Raw genomic sequence first — 15,683 nt, 5'->3', positions numbered from 1 at the left:
TGAAATAGCTTTGATTTGGAGGCAGTGCAGAAATGTCAAATTTGGTCCCCAGGGGGTGCGAGTGGGGGTGGGGGTGGTCGGGTTTTTTTGTTCATCAGTGATTCTGTGGTGCATGGGGACCCTCGTGCCAAATTTGGTGAAGATCCGTTGAGAAATGGCAAATTTGGTCCCTGGGGAGGGGGGGTGGGGGAAAGTGGAATTTTTTGGTTCATCAGTGATTCTGTGGTGCATAGGGACCCCCATGCCAAATTTGGTGAAGATCCGTGGAGAAATGACAAATTTGGTCCTGGGGGCGGTGGAATGTTTTGGTTCATCGGTGATTCTGTGGTGCAAAGGGACCCCCGTGCCAAATTTGGTGAAGATCCGTGGAGAAATGGCAAATTTGGTCCCCGGGGGGTGGGGGTGGGGGGCGGTGGAATTTTTTGGTTCATCAGTGATTCTGTGGTGGATAGGGACCCCCGTGCCAAATTTGGTGAAGATCCGTTGAGAAATGGCAAATTTGGTCCCCGGGGGGTGGGGGGGGGGGGGGGGGGGTGGGGTGGAGGGCGGTGGAATTTTTTTTTGGTTCATCAGTGATTCTGTGGTGAACCCTGGTGTTGGGCTAGCGGCTCGGGTGCCGGCTTAGGATCCTCGGATCCTGGGTTCGAATCTCGGTCGATCGCTGAATTAACGCCAGGGGGGTTGACTCAGCCTGTCATCCTTCCGAGGTCGGCTAATTGAGTACCAGTTCACTGGTAATTCCCTGTTTGTCGTTAAAGGCGGCAAAAAGGGTTGGCGTCAGGAAGGGCATCCGGCCGTAAAACATTGCTTCAAAAAGGGGACCGAAAAACAACAACAACCACGGTCCCCGAAAAAGGCCAACCCCCGCTTGCGGGGAAAAATGGCCTCTAAAGGTGGTTTTTTTTTTTCGTGATTCTGTGGTGCATAGGGACCCCCGTACCAAATTTGGTGAAGATCCGTTGAGAAATGGCAAATTTGGTCCCGGGTGGGGGGCGGTGGAATTTTTTGGTTCATCAGTGATTCTGTGGTGCAAAGGGACCCCCGTGTGAAATTTGGTGAAGATACGTTGAGAAATGGCAAATTTGGTCCCCTGGGGGGAGGGGTGGGGGGTGGAATTTTTTGGTTCATCAGTGATTCTGTGGTGCATAGGGACCCCCGTGCGAAATTTGGTGAAGATCCGTTGAGAAATGGCAAATTTGGTCCCCCGGGGGGATGGGGGCGGTGGAATTTTTTGGTTCATCAGTGATTCTGTGGTGCATAGGGACCCCCGTGCGAAATTTGGTGAAGATACGTTGAGAAATGGCAAATTTGGTTCCCGGGGGGGGGGGCGGTGGAATTTTTTGGTTCATCAGTGATTCTGTGGTGCATGGGGACCCTCGTGCCAAATTTGGTGAAGATCCGTTGAGAAATGGCGACGCTGTTTCAGAACAAACAAACCAACAAACAAACACACAAACAGACAACCTTTCACGCTTATAATATATATAAGAAATAAGATGTAAGATGAAATCTCTTCCGAACAAATATTTTACTGTCTTGTCACCAAATAACTTTTCTACTGCCTCTGTCAACTATAGGCTCTTCAGACTCATGAAGGCAATGTGCACTGAAGCTTCTTGAATCGCTTTGGATGTAGTTGGTGCACGATGTTTCCAGATTTTCCCAAAAACATCCAGTACATTACTAACGGCAGGAAAATCCATTTTATTCACTTTAAAACATCCACCTTGAGCGTTAGCTTGGTTTTTTAAAATAGCACATTCTACTTTAAGGGAAGTTAAACTACACTTGCCGATCTGAAAGAATCAGTACGCAATTTGAAAGTGTCAGCAATGCACTTTCAAGGTGAGAAGAACAATCAGGATGCATTTATTGGAACTGGGGGACAGTGAGAGGTTATGTCAGCATGGTGTAGAGGTAACATGCTTACCTTGGAGCTATCTAGTCTGGATTATATTATTGGTCAAACTCTGAACTGCCGGATTGGTTCTCAGCAAGAAGCTCGTTTCATCACCGAGTGTCGTTCCTCAGATGGACGTGAAGCTGAGGTCATGTCATGCTGAGGCCCATGGTGTCTTTCGATGAAGAGTAGGTGAGTTGTCACCGGTACCTTGACCAAATATCAGAAATTCCTGCCCTATCCTAAAGGGGACACTGCATCAGCTCCACACACACCACTGCCTCGCAATGATGGAAACCGAAAGCCATTGCTGTGCTGCACATTATTAAATAATAAAAAGACAGGAAAGTGGTTTGGAGCACATCAATCTAAGAGGAATTTATTGAATCTATGTGTTGTGGACGACCTGTTCACCAAATGTGCACGACCTGTCTAAATGTGCATCGCCTGTCCACTAAATGAGCACTACCTGTCCACTAAATGAGCACCACCTGTCCACTAAATGTGCAGGACCTGTCCACTAAATGAGCACTACCTGTCCACTAAATGAGCACTACCTGTCCACTAAATGAGCACCACCTGTCCACTAAATGTGCAGGACCTGTCCACTAAATGTGCACCACCTGTTCACTAAATGTGGACAACCAGTCCACTAAATGTGGACAACCTGTCCACTAAATGTGCACCACCTGTTCACTAAATGTGCAACACCTGTTCACCAAATGTGCACGACCTGTTCACTAAATGTGCACCACCTGTCCACTAAATGTGGACGACCTCTCCACTAAATGTGCAGGACCTATCCACTAAATGTGCACCACATGTTCACTAAATGTGCACCACCTGTCCACCAAACATGCACGACCTGTTCACCAAATGTGCACCACCTGTTCACTAAATGTGCAACACCTGTTGACTAAATGTGCACCATCTGTCCACCAAACGTGCACGACATGTTCACTAAATGTGCACCACCTGTCCACCAAACGTGCACGACCTGTTCAGTAAATGTGCAGCACCTGTCCACCAAACGTGCACGACCTGTTCACTAAATGTGCAACACCTGTTCACTAAATGTGCAACATCTGTTGACTAAATGTGTACCACCTGTCCACCAAACGTTCACGACCTGTTCACCCAATGTGCACCACCTGTTCACTAAATGTGCAACACCTGTTGACTAAATGTGCACCACCTGTCCACCAAACGTGCACGACCTGTTCACTAAATGTGCACCATTTTACCAAAGGGCATCATATATCACCATGTTCCATCGGTTGTCAGGAAGCCGGAAATCCATGATGAGAAGCTGAAAAGAAATTACAATTGGAGCTGTGGGCGTAACAATGGAGGTGGTGTATATGCAAATTTTGATTAAGTGAAACTTTGCATTCCACAGGATCCTTCACCAGATAATTCGTTAAAGTAAATTTATTTCAATTTCGTTTTCAATTTTCATGCATGATGATCCCGACAGGGTTCTTCAAGGGAAGTTGGCTTAATTTCTAGCACGAATGGTCCATCATTACAGTGTTTGGGGTGACAACGTAACTGTTACATTGTGTGTGTTCTCCTCAGATTTTACACATCAGCATCACCTTAACCTACATCTACGGTGAGAGGATCGGCACACCGCAATGGAACTGTTGAAGTGTCATTTTCTTCATCTGCTGGTGGTGCTGCTTCACGGATGCATGCATCTGGTGGTGCTGCTTCAGTGCATGGCTGGCCATGTTTCACACATGTACATTCACTGGAGCAGTAATCTTCGCAGTTGCAAATAAGACTGTTGAGCCAATCTGGTGCTGAGACAGTCTGACTCATGAGTTGTGGATGCAGCATGTTGCCTGTAATCTTCTCATATCCATAATCTCTGGGGTCGGGTAGACCCTGCATGGCTGACGAGGCCTGTCTCCATACCATGAGCTGGTAACAGCTTCGCTGGATGTGGAGCTGGAAACTGTTATCCGTTGGTAGCAACTTCCTGCCTGCCATGTTCAATGCTGTGACATCTCCCGCAGAAGTGACATTTAAAGCTGCAGATGTTATAAATCGTCGAAGCTCAGTGTAGGAAAATATGCCATACCTTAGGCCTAGATTGTACATATCATCAACCAGTTTCCTGCTGCCAAACTCGTGATGCAGATGTACGGACAAGCTAAGGTGTTTGGGAGACATCACAGAGGTAGCCAGACTGATGATATCCCAGGCTATATTCAAAACCTTGGAGCTGTTCTCATTCTCAGAGAAATCTGCTGCATTGCAAAAACGTTTGTCATTTGTCAGCCACTCTATTCCCTTGTACGAGCCTGGCGTTGGCTTAGTGGTGAGGGTGCCAGCTTGGGATCCCTCTCTCTCCCTCTCTCTGTTCTCCGTCTCTCTGTTCTCTTCACCCTCTCTTTTGCTCAAGGTCATCTGCCATCTACTTGGAAATCAGCCAACATCACCGCTTTGCACAAAAAAGGTGCAAAAACAGATCCTAGCAACTACAGACCAATCAGCCTTCTCCCAATTACCAGCAAAGTCATGGAATCCATCATTGCTTCAGATATGAAATCTTTCCTCTTCTCCAATGGCTTGATCTCTGATCAACAATTTGGTTTCAGACCTGGTCACTCTACTCTGGACATGCTGCTTCTGCTTTCTCAACAATGGATGGAGGTCCTCAATGCCAAACAGGAAATTAGAGCTGTCTCCCTTGACATATCACGTGCCTTCGATACGGTCTGGCACCCCGCTCTGCTCACCAAACTCTCCTCCTTTGGTATCCATGGAAATCTCCATGCATGGCTGGCGGACTTCCTCTCTAGTCGTAGTCAACGTGTGGCCCTGAATGGGTTTCTCTCATCTCCTCTTCCTGTTCAGGCTGGAGTTCCCCAAGGCAGTGTTCTGAGCCCTGTGCTTTTTCTGGTCTTCATCAATGATCTCTCTGACTGTCTTGAAAATCCTCTCTATCTCTTTGCTGATGACTCTACTCTCTGTCGCTCCATTCCTCATCCCTCAGATCGGCAGTCTGCAGCCTCCTCACTCTCTGCAGACCTGGACAAAATCACAGACTGGGCAAACAAGTGGAACATGTCTTTCAATCCTGACAAATCTCACACTCTTACGATGTCTCTCCGAAAAGACCGACTGGACAATCCTCCCATCCACTTTCTGAATAATCCTCTCCAAGAAGTTCTGTCACTCAAGCTTTTGGGTCTCACTATCTGCCATTATCTTTCCTGGGAAAACCACATTTCAAATCTGGCCTCCAAAGCCAGTCGCCGACTGGGCATCCTCCGTCGTGCGAAGTCCTTCCTTGGCACACCTGAGCTCCCCACCACATACAAGGCTTTCATCCGCAGCTCAATGGAATACTGCTCTCCCCTCTGGGCTGGTGCTCCTGCCTCACACCTAGCTCGTCTTCACGCTGTTGAAACCAAAGCGTTCAGAATCATTGGAATCTCCCGCGATGAAGCTAACTCCAAGGGCCTTTCACTCACTCACCGCAGGCAGGTTGGTGGTCTTTCCGTCTTCTACCGACTCCTCTCTGGCCTCTGTCCCCCAAATATTCCTACAGGTCGCACAAGATCTGCCTGCAACCCTCTTATGGTTAAACTGCCAAAATCAAGACTCTCTGCTCACCTTCACTCCTTCATCCTCTTTTCTCCCGCCTCTGGAACAAACTCCCTCACTCTCTTCAATCCCACTCCACCCTCCAGGTCTTTAAAACAGCTGTTCACCACCATCTCTTATCTTCCCCAATCCAAAACCTTGATCTTTTCTACCCCCGCTAATTTCACCCCAAATCCACTTTTTTGAAATACCAACTTCTGTCCTGGAAGTCCTTGGTGTCCTTGTGTTTTATACTTCTCCCACCCCTCCCCCCCCCCCCGCCCCCTTCCCATGCCTCCTCCCCCCAAGCCCTCTCCCTCCAACACATCTCCTTGCTCTCAAATGTTATGTTTGTGTGCTTCCCCTTCTCTCCCCATCTTGTCTTCCGCTCCCTCTTTTTATATATTTTGTTTGTCTGGTTGATTTGTTTGTGAAATAAATGTTAGCTCTTTCAGGAGCCTCGATTCAGCACACAAAAAAATATATATATCCTAGGATCCTGGGTTCGAATCCCGGTCGATCGCTGAATTAACGCCAGGGGATTGACTCAGCCTGTCATCCTTCCAAGGTCGGCAAATTGAGTACCAGTTCACTGGTAATTCCCTGTGTTGCAAAAGGCGACTAACAGGGTTGGCGGCAGGAAGGGCATCCGGCCATAAAACATTGCTTCCAAAAGGGGACCACGGTGCCTGAAAAAGGTCAACCCCTGCTCTGTGGGGAAAAATGGCCTCTAAAGGTGATTCTTCTTCTTTTCTATTGCCTTGTACAGCAGGAGATCCACAAACTTTCTAGGTGCATCTATTGTCATCTCCTCTGAGGAATAGTACTACTTACTGAGCTTATTGACTTGCTGATCCCCCGCTTAAGTATACCCACTGCCATATGAGCGATACTGTCTTCATCTGGCTCTACTGCCACATCGACCAGTATACCATCGACTACAGTCACGTGAAAAAGTAAGTACACCCCATGTAAAGTTTTGACTTTTTCCACATATTTCAACATACAGCTATTTGATCTTCATTTCAACAATATTGAAAGATAAAGGTGATATAATATAACAAATATCATGAAACATTTACATTTTGTAGTCCATTGTATAATTTAAATAAACATAAATGCAAATTTCGCACGTGGAAAAAGTAAGTACACCCCTACATTTATCACTACTTCAAATACCTAAAATTAGAATCAGGTGCACCAGTTCAGGTGCAAATGATTAGAACATCGTTAGAGAGGATCTTGGAGGAACCTGTCTTATTTAAACCTCAGATATTTCGTTTGGTTTGCTCTTTGTTGTTGAAGTTTGCGGCGTCACCATGCCTCGATCAAAAGAGCTCTCTGAGGCCTTCAGAAAGAAGGTTATAGATGCCTACGAGTCTGGGAAGGGATTTAAAAAGATCTCCAAACAATTTGAAATCAATCATTCGACTGTCCGGAAGATCATCTACAAGTGGAGAAGATTCCAAACAACTGCCAACTTGTTCAGGCCAGCCCGCCCCAGCAAGTTCAGCCCGAGAGCATACCGCAAGATGCTGAAAGAAGTCTCTAAGAACCCCAGAATTTCATCACGGGACCGACATGTAGCTCTTGCCACTGTTGATGTCAAAGTGCACCAGTCTACCATTAGAAAGAGGCTGCACAAATTTGATCTACATGGGAGGTGTGCCAGGAGGAAACCTTTGCTGTCCAGAAAGAACATCAGGGCAAGACTAAAGTTTGCCGATGAACACCTAGGCAAAGACCAGCACTTCTGGAACAATGTGCTCGGGACAGATGAGTCAAAGGTAGGGCTATTTGGCCACAGTACCAGAAGACATGTGTGGCGAAAACCAAAGACAGCATTTGACCACAAGAACCTGATACCAACTGGAAAGCATGGTGGTGGAAATATTATGGTTTGGGGCAGCTTTGCTGCATCAGGGCCTGGGAAGCTCACCATCATAGAATCCACTATGAATTCTTCATTGTACCAGAGGGTGCTTGAGGATAATGTAAGGCCATCTGTCGGAAAGTTGAAGCTCAACCGAAGGTGGACCTTGCAACATGACAATGACCCTAAACATACCAGTAAATCCACCAAGGAATGGCTGAAAAGAAAGAAATGGAGGGTTCTGGAATGGCCAAGTCAAAGCCCGGATCTAAATCCCATCGAGATGTTGTGGGGGGATTTGAAACGAGCTGTGCATGCAAGAAACCCCTCAAACATCGCACAGATGAAAGAATTCTGCATGGAGGAGTGGGCAAAAATTTCTCCCAGTCGGTCAGAGACTGGTAGACAGTTATAAGAAACGCCTACTTGAGGTTGTTTCTGCCAAAGTGGGCAATACCACCTATTAGAGCCAAGGGTGTACTTACTTTTTCCACATGCGAAATTTGCATTTATGTTTATTTAAATTATACAATGGACTACAAAATGTAAATGTTTGATGATATTTGTTATATTATATCACCTTTATCTATCAATATTGTTGAAATGAAGATCAAATAGCTGTATGTTGAAATATGTTGAAAAAGTCAAAACTTTACATGGGGTGTACTTACCTTTTCACGTGACTGTACATCTCTGACTACCTTGAGCACATTTGACAGCTTATTAATCTTGATCAAGGCCTCACCTACCGAGATCATGCATGGGCATACCAAATCTGAAAATCCTGGCTGTGGTAGGAAAGACAGTTCTGGCCATTCTTATATTTATCTGTGGTTTCAACTTCTGATTGGTGTACGCCGAAGCGTTCTTGACCTCTGTTCCGATGGCAAGCTCCTGGTAACGATTCTTCTGTGTTTTTAGAAGGTAATCGTCCTTCTCAACCATAGCTGGTTGATCTTCTTTCGGCTGCCTGATAATATCAGTATGAGCACTAGCCAAATTCGTTGACTCAAATTTGTCCGCCATGATATATTTTGGAAGGCAATTCCTATTCCAGTGATACCAAGCATCTGCAGCTACGAGATCTGGCCCAGCGCCATGAAATTTCTGAAGCATCTCTGTGTCTCCGTGCTTTTCTGCAGCATCTGGAACCTTTTTGTGGATTCACACATGTGTCGTTTGTGACAGTTGCTACTAGGGACCAGTTAGTATTGTCAGTTGAATATATCGGTGAGAAGGAAAGCAGTGCATACCACAAACTAGAACGGCACTCAGTAGAGAGCATACCTTCGCCTGGTTGGCCATATCTCTCAATGGTGAAGAATCACGTTAAACATTATGCTAGCTGGATCCGGATCTGGATCTTCACCAAAATTGAATCGATTCTTCCTTATCACACGCACAACCTTTCCACCAGGTTTCGTCCAAATCCGTCCATAACTTTTTGAGATATTCTGCTATATGTTGGTTTTAGCCCGATCACTCAATGGTGAAGAATCACTTTAATAATTAAATCATGGTCATATCCGCATCCATATTCAGATCTTCACAAAAATTGAATCGATTCTTCCTTGTCAGACACCAAACCGGTCCACCACGTTTCGTCCACATCCGTCCACAACATTTTGAGACATCCTGCTACGTATCGTTTTTGGTCGGATCTCCCAATGGTGAATAATCACTTTAAAAATTATAGTAGCCGGATCCGAATCCGGATCTTCACCAAAATCTAATCATTTCGTCCTACTCACATACTCTACATCTCTGCCCAATTTCGTCGAGATCCATCCACAACGTTTTTAGATATTTTGTTCACAAACGGACAGACGAACGGACAGACAGGGGTGAAAACATAACTTCTATCCACCTTTGGTGGCGGATGTAATTAAGCAGTTGTTTTTCCAGTCAAATCCAGTGTTTGGCATCTGTAGTGTTCTCCTTGAGTAGTCGAAGCAGCTGCTGCATTGCCACTGCCTCCACTGTCCGATTGCTTTATTAGTCTCTACGCGTTGTCTGTTTTTAAGTTAAGTTTTTACCCCGTTAAGGATGTTTGCTTTATTCTCGAGCATGGCTTGTCCAATGTCATCCTGTCGCTGAATACTAGCTGAAAATAAGGATTTCAACTCCACATTGTGTTGGGGCAAACATCCTGATTTTGCTTTGAGAAAGGATCGGAACAAAATCTCCATCACAGATGTCCAATCTAGACATCTTGGCCGGTGCAGCAACACTAAATTCTACCATTCTGGTACGAACTCAAATTCTTAGACCTGTAAAAAAAATATGGGAGGGTTATACGGCAAGATACCCACTTCTTGGAGGGTGGTCATCATTGATATGTATGAGATATATTTCCCCACCCTGCAGTCAGGAAATAATCAGACATAGTAGATTTTTCCAGTTACAATCAAAAACTTTGATGAGACCCAGGACCATAATGATCAGTTTGATATATGGTGAGCTTTGGTGAAACGCCGGTTTGCATTGCTCAAAAAAAAGGCACTTCTGGGGCCTATGCTGCAGTATTGTAAGCCTGATGAACCTGATCTCTACTTTTCAAATGTTAATATTTTACAATAGCTTAAAAAACTTATGACAAACTACACTTTTCATCAAAAGTCACCCCCTTTTATATTTTAACTCCTGTACCACCTTGATGTTTGGTCCCCGCCCCTCTGACAAGGTCGGAGACGGGGGACATTAAAATGATCTCTGTCCGATCGACCGATCATCTGTCCATGACCAATCATTCGTCCATTTACTTGTGTGTGCACGATATTTCAAAACACGTTGAACATTTAGCTTTCATATTGCAGATATATATATACAGTGCATTCAGAAAGTATTCAGACCCCTTCACTTTTTCACATTTTGTTATGTTGCAGCCTTTTGCTGAAATCGTTGAAATTCATTTTTTCCCTCATCAATCTACACTCAATACCCCATAATGACAAAGAGAAAACAGGATTTTAGAAAGTTTTGCAAATTTATTAAAAAGCAAAAACTGAAATATCACATTGACATAAGTATTCAGACACTTTGCTATGACACTTGAAATTTAGCTCAGCTGCCTCCCATTTCTCTTGATCATCTTTGAGATGTTTGAAAAATGATGATGTTTTGATGATGTTTGATGTTTGAAAACTCACAATTTTCTCCAAAAATAAGTTGAAAATGACAAAAGTATTTGGTCTCCACAATTCTTTATTTCACTGTTAATATTACAGAACCTTTGCTTTTGATTCAGAACTTAATATATCCTTTTAAATCAGAAAATGAAAAGAAATGGCATTGACAAAATTATTGACACCATAGACTTAATATTTGGAAGCACACACAGCCTTTGGACAAAATAACTGCAGTCAAGCGCTTCCTATAGCCATGAATGAGCTTCCCTCACCTCTCTACTGGCAGTTTGGCCCACTCTTCTTGTGCAAACTGCTCCAGCTCTCCCAGATTTGAAGGGTGCCTTCTCCCGACTGCTGTTTTCAGATCTCCCCACAGGTGTTCAATGGGATTTAGATATTGACTCATTTCTGGCCACTTTAGAACAGTCCAGTGTTTTGTCTTGAACCATTTCTGGGTGCTTTTTGAAGTGTCTTTGGGGTCATTGTCCTGCTGCAAGACCCATGACCTTCAACGGAGACCCAGCTTTCTGACACTGGGTTTAACATTGCGCGACAAAATGCCTTGGTAATCTCCTGATTTCATGATGCCATGCACATTGCACACATTCCAGGCACCCAGTGCCAGAGGCAGCACAGCAACCTCAAAACATCACTGAACCTCCTCCATGTTTGACTGTCGGGAAGGTGTTCTTTTCTTTGAAGGCTTCATTTTGTTTTTTGTAAACATAGAGATAATGTGCTTTACAAAAAAGCTCTAATTTGGTCTCATCTGTCCACAGGACATTCTCCCAGAAGGATTTTGGCTTGTTCAGGTGTGTTTTGGAAAACTCCAGTCGGGCTTTCTCAGTAGTGGGGTCCAGCCAGGCTTTGGCAAACTCGGGCTTTGGCAAAAAGTCTTGACAGAAACAGTCAAGAAAAAGTCAAAGCCCAAAGTCGGGCTTTGGCAAACTCAGTAGTGTAGTACAAAACAGCAGAATGACTCCTTTTCTCCATTCAAACTGGTTGAATGAGTGATTTTTTTTATATTTCAGGCACCTGCAACTCACCACAGGTGAGTTCATTTCCAAAGTAAAGGAGAATCACCTGCTTGAAATCTAATTATTTCTAACAACTTCTAAAAGGTGCCAATAATATTGTCCAGGCCATTTTAGGATTTCTGTGTGGAATAAGCTAACATTTAGTAATTTTTTCACCTTTTTTGTTTTGCTCCACTGCAAACCAAAGAAATACATATGTGGATACAAAATGTTTTTTTATTTCAACAATTTTCTGGAAGAAATGGTGCATTATTTGAAAAAAGTGCAAGGGTGCCAATATTTTTGGCCACAACTGTATGTATTTGACTATGAATTAAACTTTGGCAATGATTGTTTTGATGTTAAGTTCAAACAGTTTTGTGATATTGCATTGATATAACCCTAAAACATGTTCGCAGGTGCTGAGAACATCGGTGAACCACAACGAAGCATGTGGTGAAGTTGAGGACATCCAATTCATAAGCAAGGAAATGCATTGCTCTTCAAATGAAACCGAGGACATTTTAAACCGAGACTCGGACACAGATCGGTTACTTATTGCCGAGTCATCAGCTGACGAGCTGGACGATGAAGATGACGAAATGTCACATAGTGGTGATGATAGTCCACGTCATGGCCTAACGAAACACAAAATGACTGCAACTGCTCCTTTGCCATTAGGATCCTTTTGCCCAACACTGCAGAGAGCATCGCTGCAGTGCATCGGGGCAAATCAGGAGACCGAGAGTACCAAGAGCCATAACCTGATGCCCCTATGTACCTCAAATCTACAGTCTAGAAATGAAGGCCAGCTGAGTTCAAGTCACAATGTGAAAAAGAGGACTGTTGTGACCAGTCCCACCAGACCTCGTAGCATTTGGGCAGGAGTATCAAGCACGACAGCTGATTCACATTGTCTTCATGGAATTACTCGACCTTGGAGCGTTATCGAAGTGCAGACCCAACCTACTCATGACAAATCAAAAACTTTTGAAACTAACGAGATTTCACCCCGACAAAATGCATCTCATCTTGTATCATCATTGCAACCATTGAGTATGGCAGTGAATGAACGAAGGGGACCAGGAAAGTTAGATTTAAGCATCAGCGAAGCTTTGATGGAAATGGAAGAATGGAGCCGCACTCAGGCCAAAGTCAGTCCACTCTCTCCAAATGCACGATCTCCTTTCGAGGCACCACTTTATGACAGCAGCTCGTATTTTACACTACGTTCCATGCGTTTAAAACGAACCTCATCATTGTCAAAGCACGACCGGAAACTCATCACCAAGATTAAAAATTATTACGTGCGTGAGGGTGGCACAGTTGAGACTAGCATCAAGAGGCGTGAAAGTCTGCAATACATTCCTCAAGGAGTTGTTCAAAATTCCATCTTCAGGAGGTGCCCATTGGAAAGTATAAAAAGTGTGGATGAAATGAGCCTCGTACCAGAAGAAGTGGTGTCACAAGACCAAGACCTGCAGAAAGATGCTGCGATACCAACAAATTCCAACAAAGGACACGGAGAGTATGACAACTTAACCCACCTTCCAGCACTTTATGATAATTTACAAGGGATTGTTACACCTGGGGATTCAGCCAAACCAAGAAGCGGATGCAACTCAATGGATGACATGGATGAAAAAAATGACTGTGTCTACTGGGAAGTTAAACTTGATGACATTTCAGATGATGGAGAATGTAAGGATAGTGCAGTACTAGCCACTTCTGGTACAGACGTTTCACCATCAGATTTGAATGGCATCTGTGCAGCGCTTGAAACTTACATGAAGGAGGAGGAGCAAAGGAAGAACCAGATGTCACCGGCAGCATTCCCAGTAACAACTGAAGAAATAGAATGTTCTCGTAGAGAATTACAAGTGGAACCATCAGTTGTGGCCGATGCGGCTGCCACATCCGGGATCACAGCAGGTCCCTCGATTGCCAAGGTCCTGCGAAAACGGCTCAGCCGGCTCAGCAGTCCAGCCTGGCGCAGTTCTGAAGGGGCTTTTTCAGATTTTGATGAGAGTGCGGCATCCATTGCCTTGGAGCAAGCCAAAGAAAGACCTTCTTCCGTGGTGCTGCGCACCAACAGGGCGATGTCAGGTTTAACAAAATCTCATCAAACGAAGTCACAACCTGGGAGCGAGAGGCCTAAGAGCAGAGTGTACCAACTGGCACGGGAATACAGCATGAGAGTGAATCGTGGACGACCACCACTACCCAAAAGGAATTCTGCTTACCGAGGCTCCATAGACTTGGCAGCTATGTTGGAAAAGGGAAACCGGGGTGTTTCAAATGATGGTAATAATTATATCCCTTCACTATTTTTCTTTTATTTTTAGTGATCTGAGGCTTATATTGGAGATTGATTAATTTAATTTCACTCATAACGAATAAACATAATTACATTCATTTAGAAACATGAAGATGTAATATTCTATGCCAAATTTGCATAGGATTCATTCAAAGAGTTAAACATTGTGGATAGTTCTTGAAAACTTATGTTGTCAATATTTTATTTTCAGGTGCTGGGCTGATCAGCTGTAAAGTGAGCTATGACAAGACTTTGATGGAAGAAGGAATGGCTCTCTCAAGGGATGGAGAATACCTACACAGTGTTGCTGGGTTTGGCATGCAGGAAAAGGTGACTATTGATAACTCAGATGACCAAAGTTATCCGTCAGGTCGAGCCAAGGTTTTGCCATTTAATGAAGACCTCATACCAATCAGGAAGGACAGAGCTTGTTCAACATCATCACACTCTGCAAGACCATGGTCTTCTATCTACACCCAGGCCCCAAGATCTGTTGCGTGGTCGACTCTGCAGGAACGCCGAATGATGTATCAGAGCTGTCAGGTGCAGCTTCTTGACCATAACAATCAAGAGGATGCTTCAGTGTTGATGCGTGATGATGCGGTGCAGAGGCGGCTTCGGATTTACTCCTGGAACGGACAGGGTCTGCGAGGAAGACCCTGGACAACAGTGGAAGGGATGGAAACAGAAGCAACACAGAAACTCGGCAACATTGATGACACTATTGATGAGTCACACCATAACTGCCCTGTCACTGAGACTAATTTTCATCCATCCACTAGCATCCTGACCATAGGACCCGAGAAAGCAGCTGAAAACTATCACCGAAACTTTGTGGACAATGCGGACGAGGATGACGGAGAGGACTATGTGGAAATCCGTTCACTGGAAACAACTGGAAGAATGGAGTCACAGTCTTCGCATCTTCAACAGTCTCCAGATAATACACAGAAGGAGCAAGTTTTACAAATGCCGTCTCCGATATTAAAAACTGCATCGTCCCACCTGCCAGGGTCCTGGAATCAAGGCCTTGTAAGAAATCTGAGGGAGATGTTCCAACGGATGAGCTCTGTTAGCTAGAACATGCTGGGCTGTGTGTGCACAACGGAACACCATGGACCGTACTGGCTTGCCAGCCGTGGGCGATGTTGTTAGGTGTAAGAAAAAAATTTATGTACACATTCCAGACCGAATATGCCAGCTTCCAAGTTACTTGCACAGGAAGAGTTAGAAGTAGCAGTGTCGGTTAATGAGAAGTAGTGTTTTAGAATTGCCATAATTAAAAGGAGCCATCTCCTTGTAGCAATGACAGTATGTACATTTCAATACAATTTTCTGCACAAGTGCAGATGGTTTGCTTATTAATGAGATATCTAAATTTTTACTTTAAAACAAGCACTGTGTTCCTTTTTTATTAATTGTACAGAAACTGCAATTTGCTGAAGTGTTCTGCATGTAATGGTGAAAATGCATTAAACAGTTTCTCATAGTATCCAGTATTTTCATTTCCACATATACAAGGGCATTTCCCCATATTTCCACATATCGACATTCCGGACGAATCGATGTGCCACTTCTCGTCTGGCCTTCTTTGTCTGTTCAAATTATATCACACAGACAATCATAATACGGACTGCCTTTATTTTCTTCACATTAACACCTTGTCGCCATCATCAGGTTGAGAGTTTGGGTCGGAACTGGTTTCACAGCCTTTTCTACCTGAAGCAATCTTGTGGCACTTATGCAGTGTAGTTACCGGCCAGCAATTGGCTGGAAACTCTGCATGTCCGTTGAAGAATGGGAAAAGGCCACGGTTCACATGGTGACAACACTGAAGCAGCGAAGTCCGCAG

The 15,683-nt window shown here is 44.4% G+C and overlaps 1 protein-coding gene across 1 annotated transcript in view; it reads left to right on the top strand.

The window, feature by feature from the left end:
* The window catches only part of LOC144889090 (uncharacterized), a 32,033-nt gene extending 16,710 nt beyond the window's left edge, over positions 1–15,323 (top strand). The window contains exons 3-4 of the mRNA XM_078768949.1: positions 11,934–13,818; positions 14,043–15,323. Coding sequence (XP_078625075.1) covers positions 11,934–13,818; positions 14,043–14,911 — 2,754 coding nt within the window. The 3' untranslated portion in view covers positions 14,912–15,323. The remainder of the gene's footprint in view (positions 1–11,933; positions 13,819–14,042) is intronic.
* The last annotated feature ends 360 nt before the right edge of the window (positions 15,324–15,683 follow it).

The sequence above is a fragment of the Myxine glutinosa genome, unplaced genomic scaffold (genome assembly GCF_964187855.1).
Source record: "Myxine glutinosa unplaced genomic scaffold, kmMyxGlut1.1 SCAFFOLD_752, whole genome shotgun sequence".
In the NCBI taxonomy this organism is placed as follows: domain Eukaryota; kingdom Metazoa; phylum Chordata; class Myxini; order Myxiniformes; family Myxinidae; genus Myxine; species Myxine glutinosa.
Note: the sequence above shows the minus strand (reverse complement) of the source record. Positions and strands in the feature narration are given on the sequence as shown.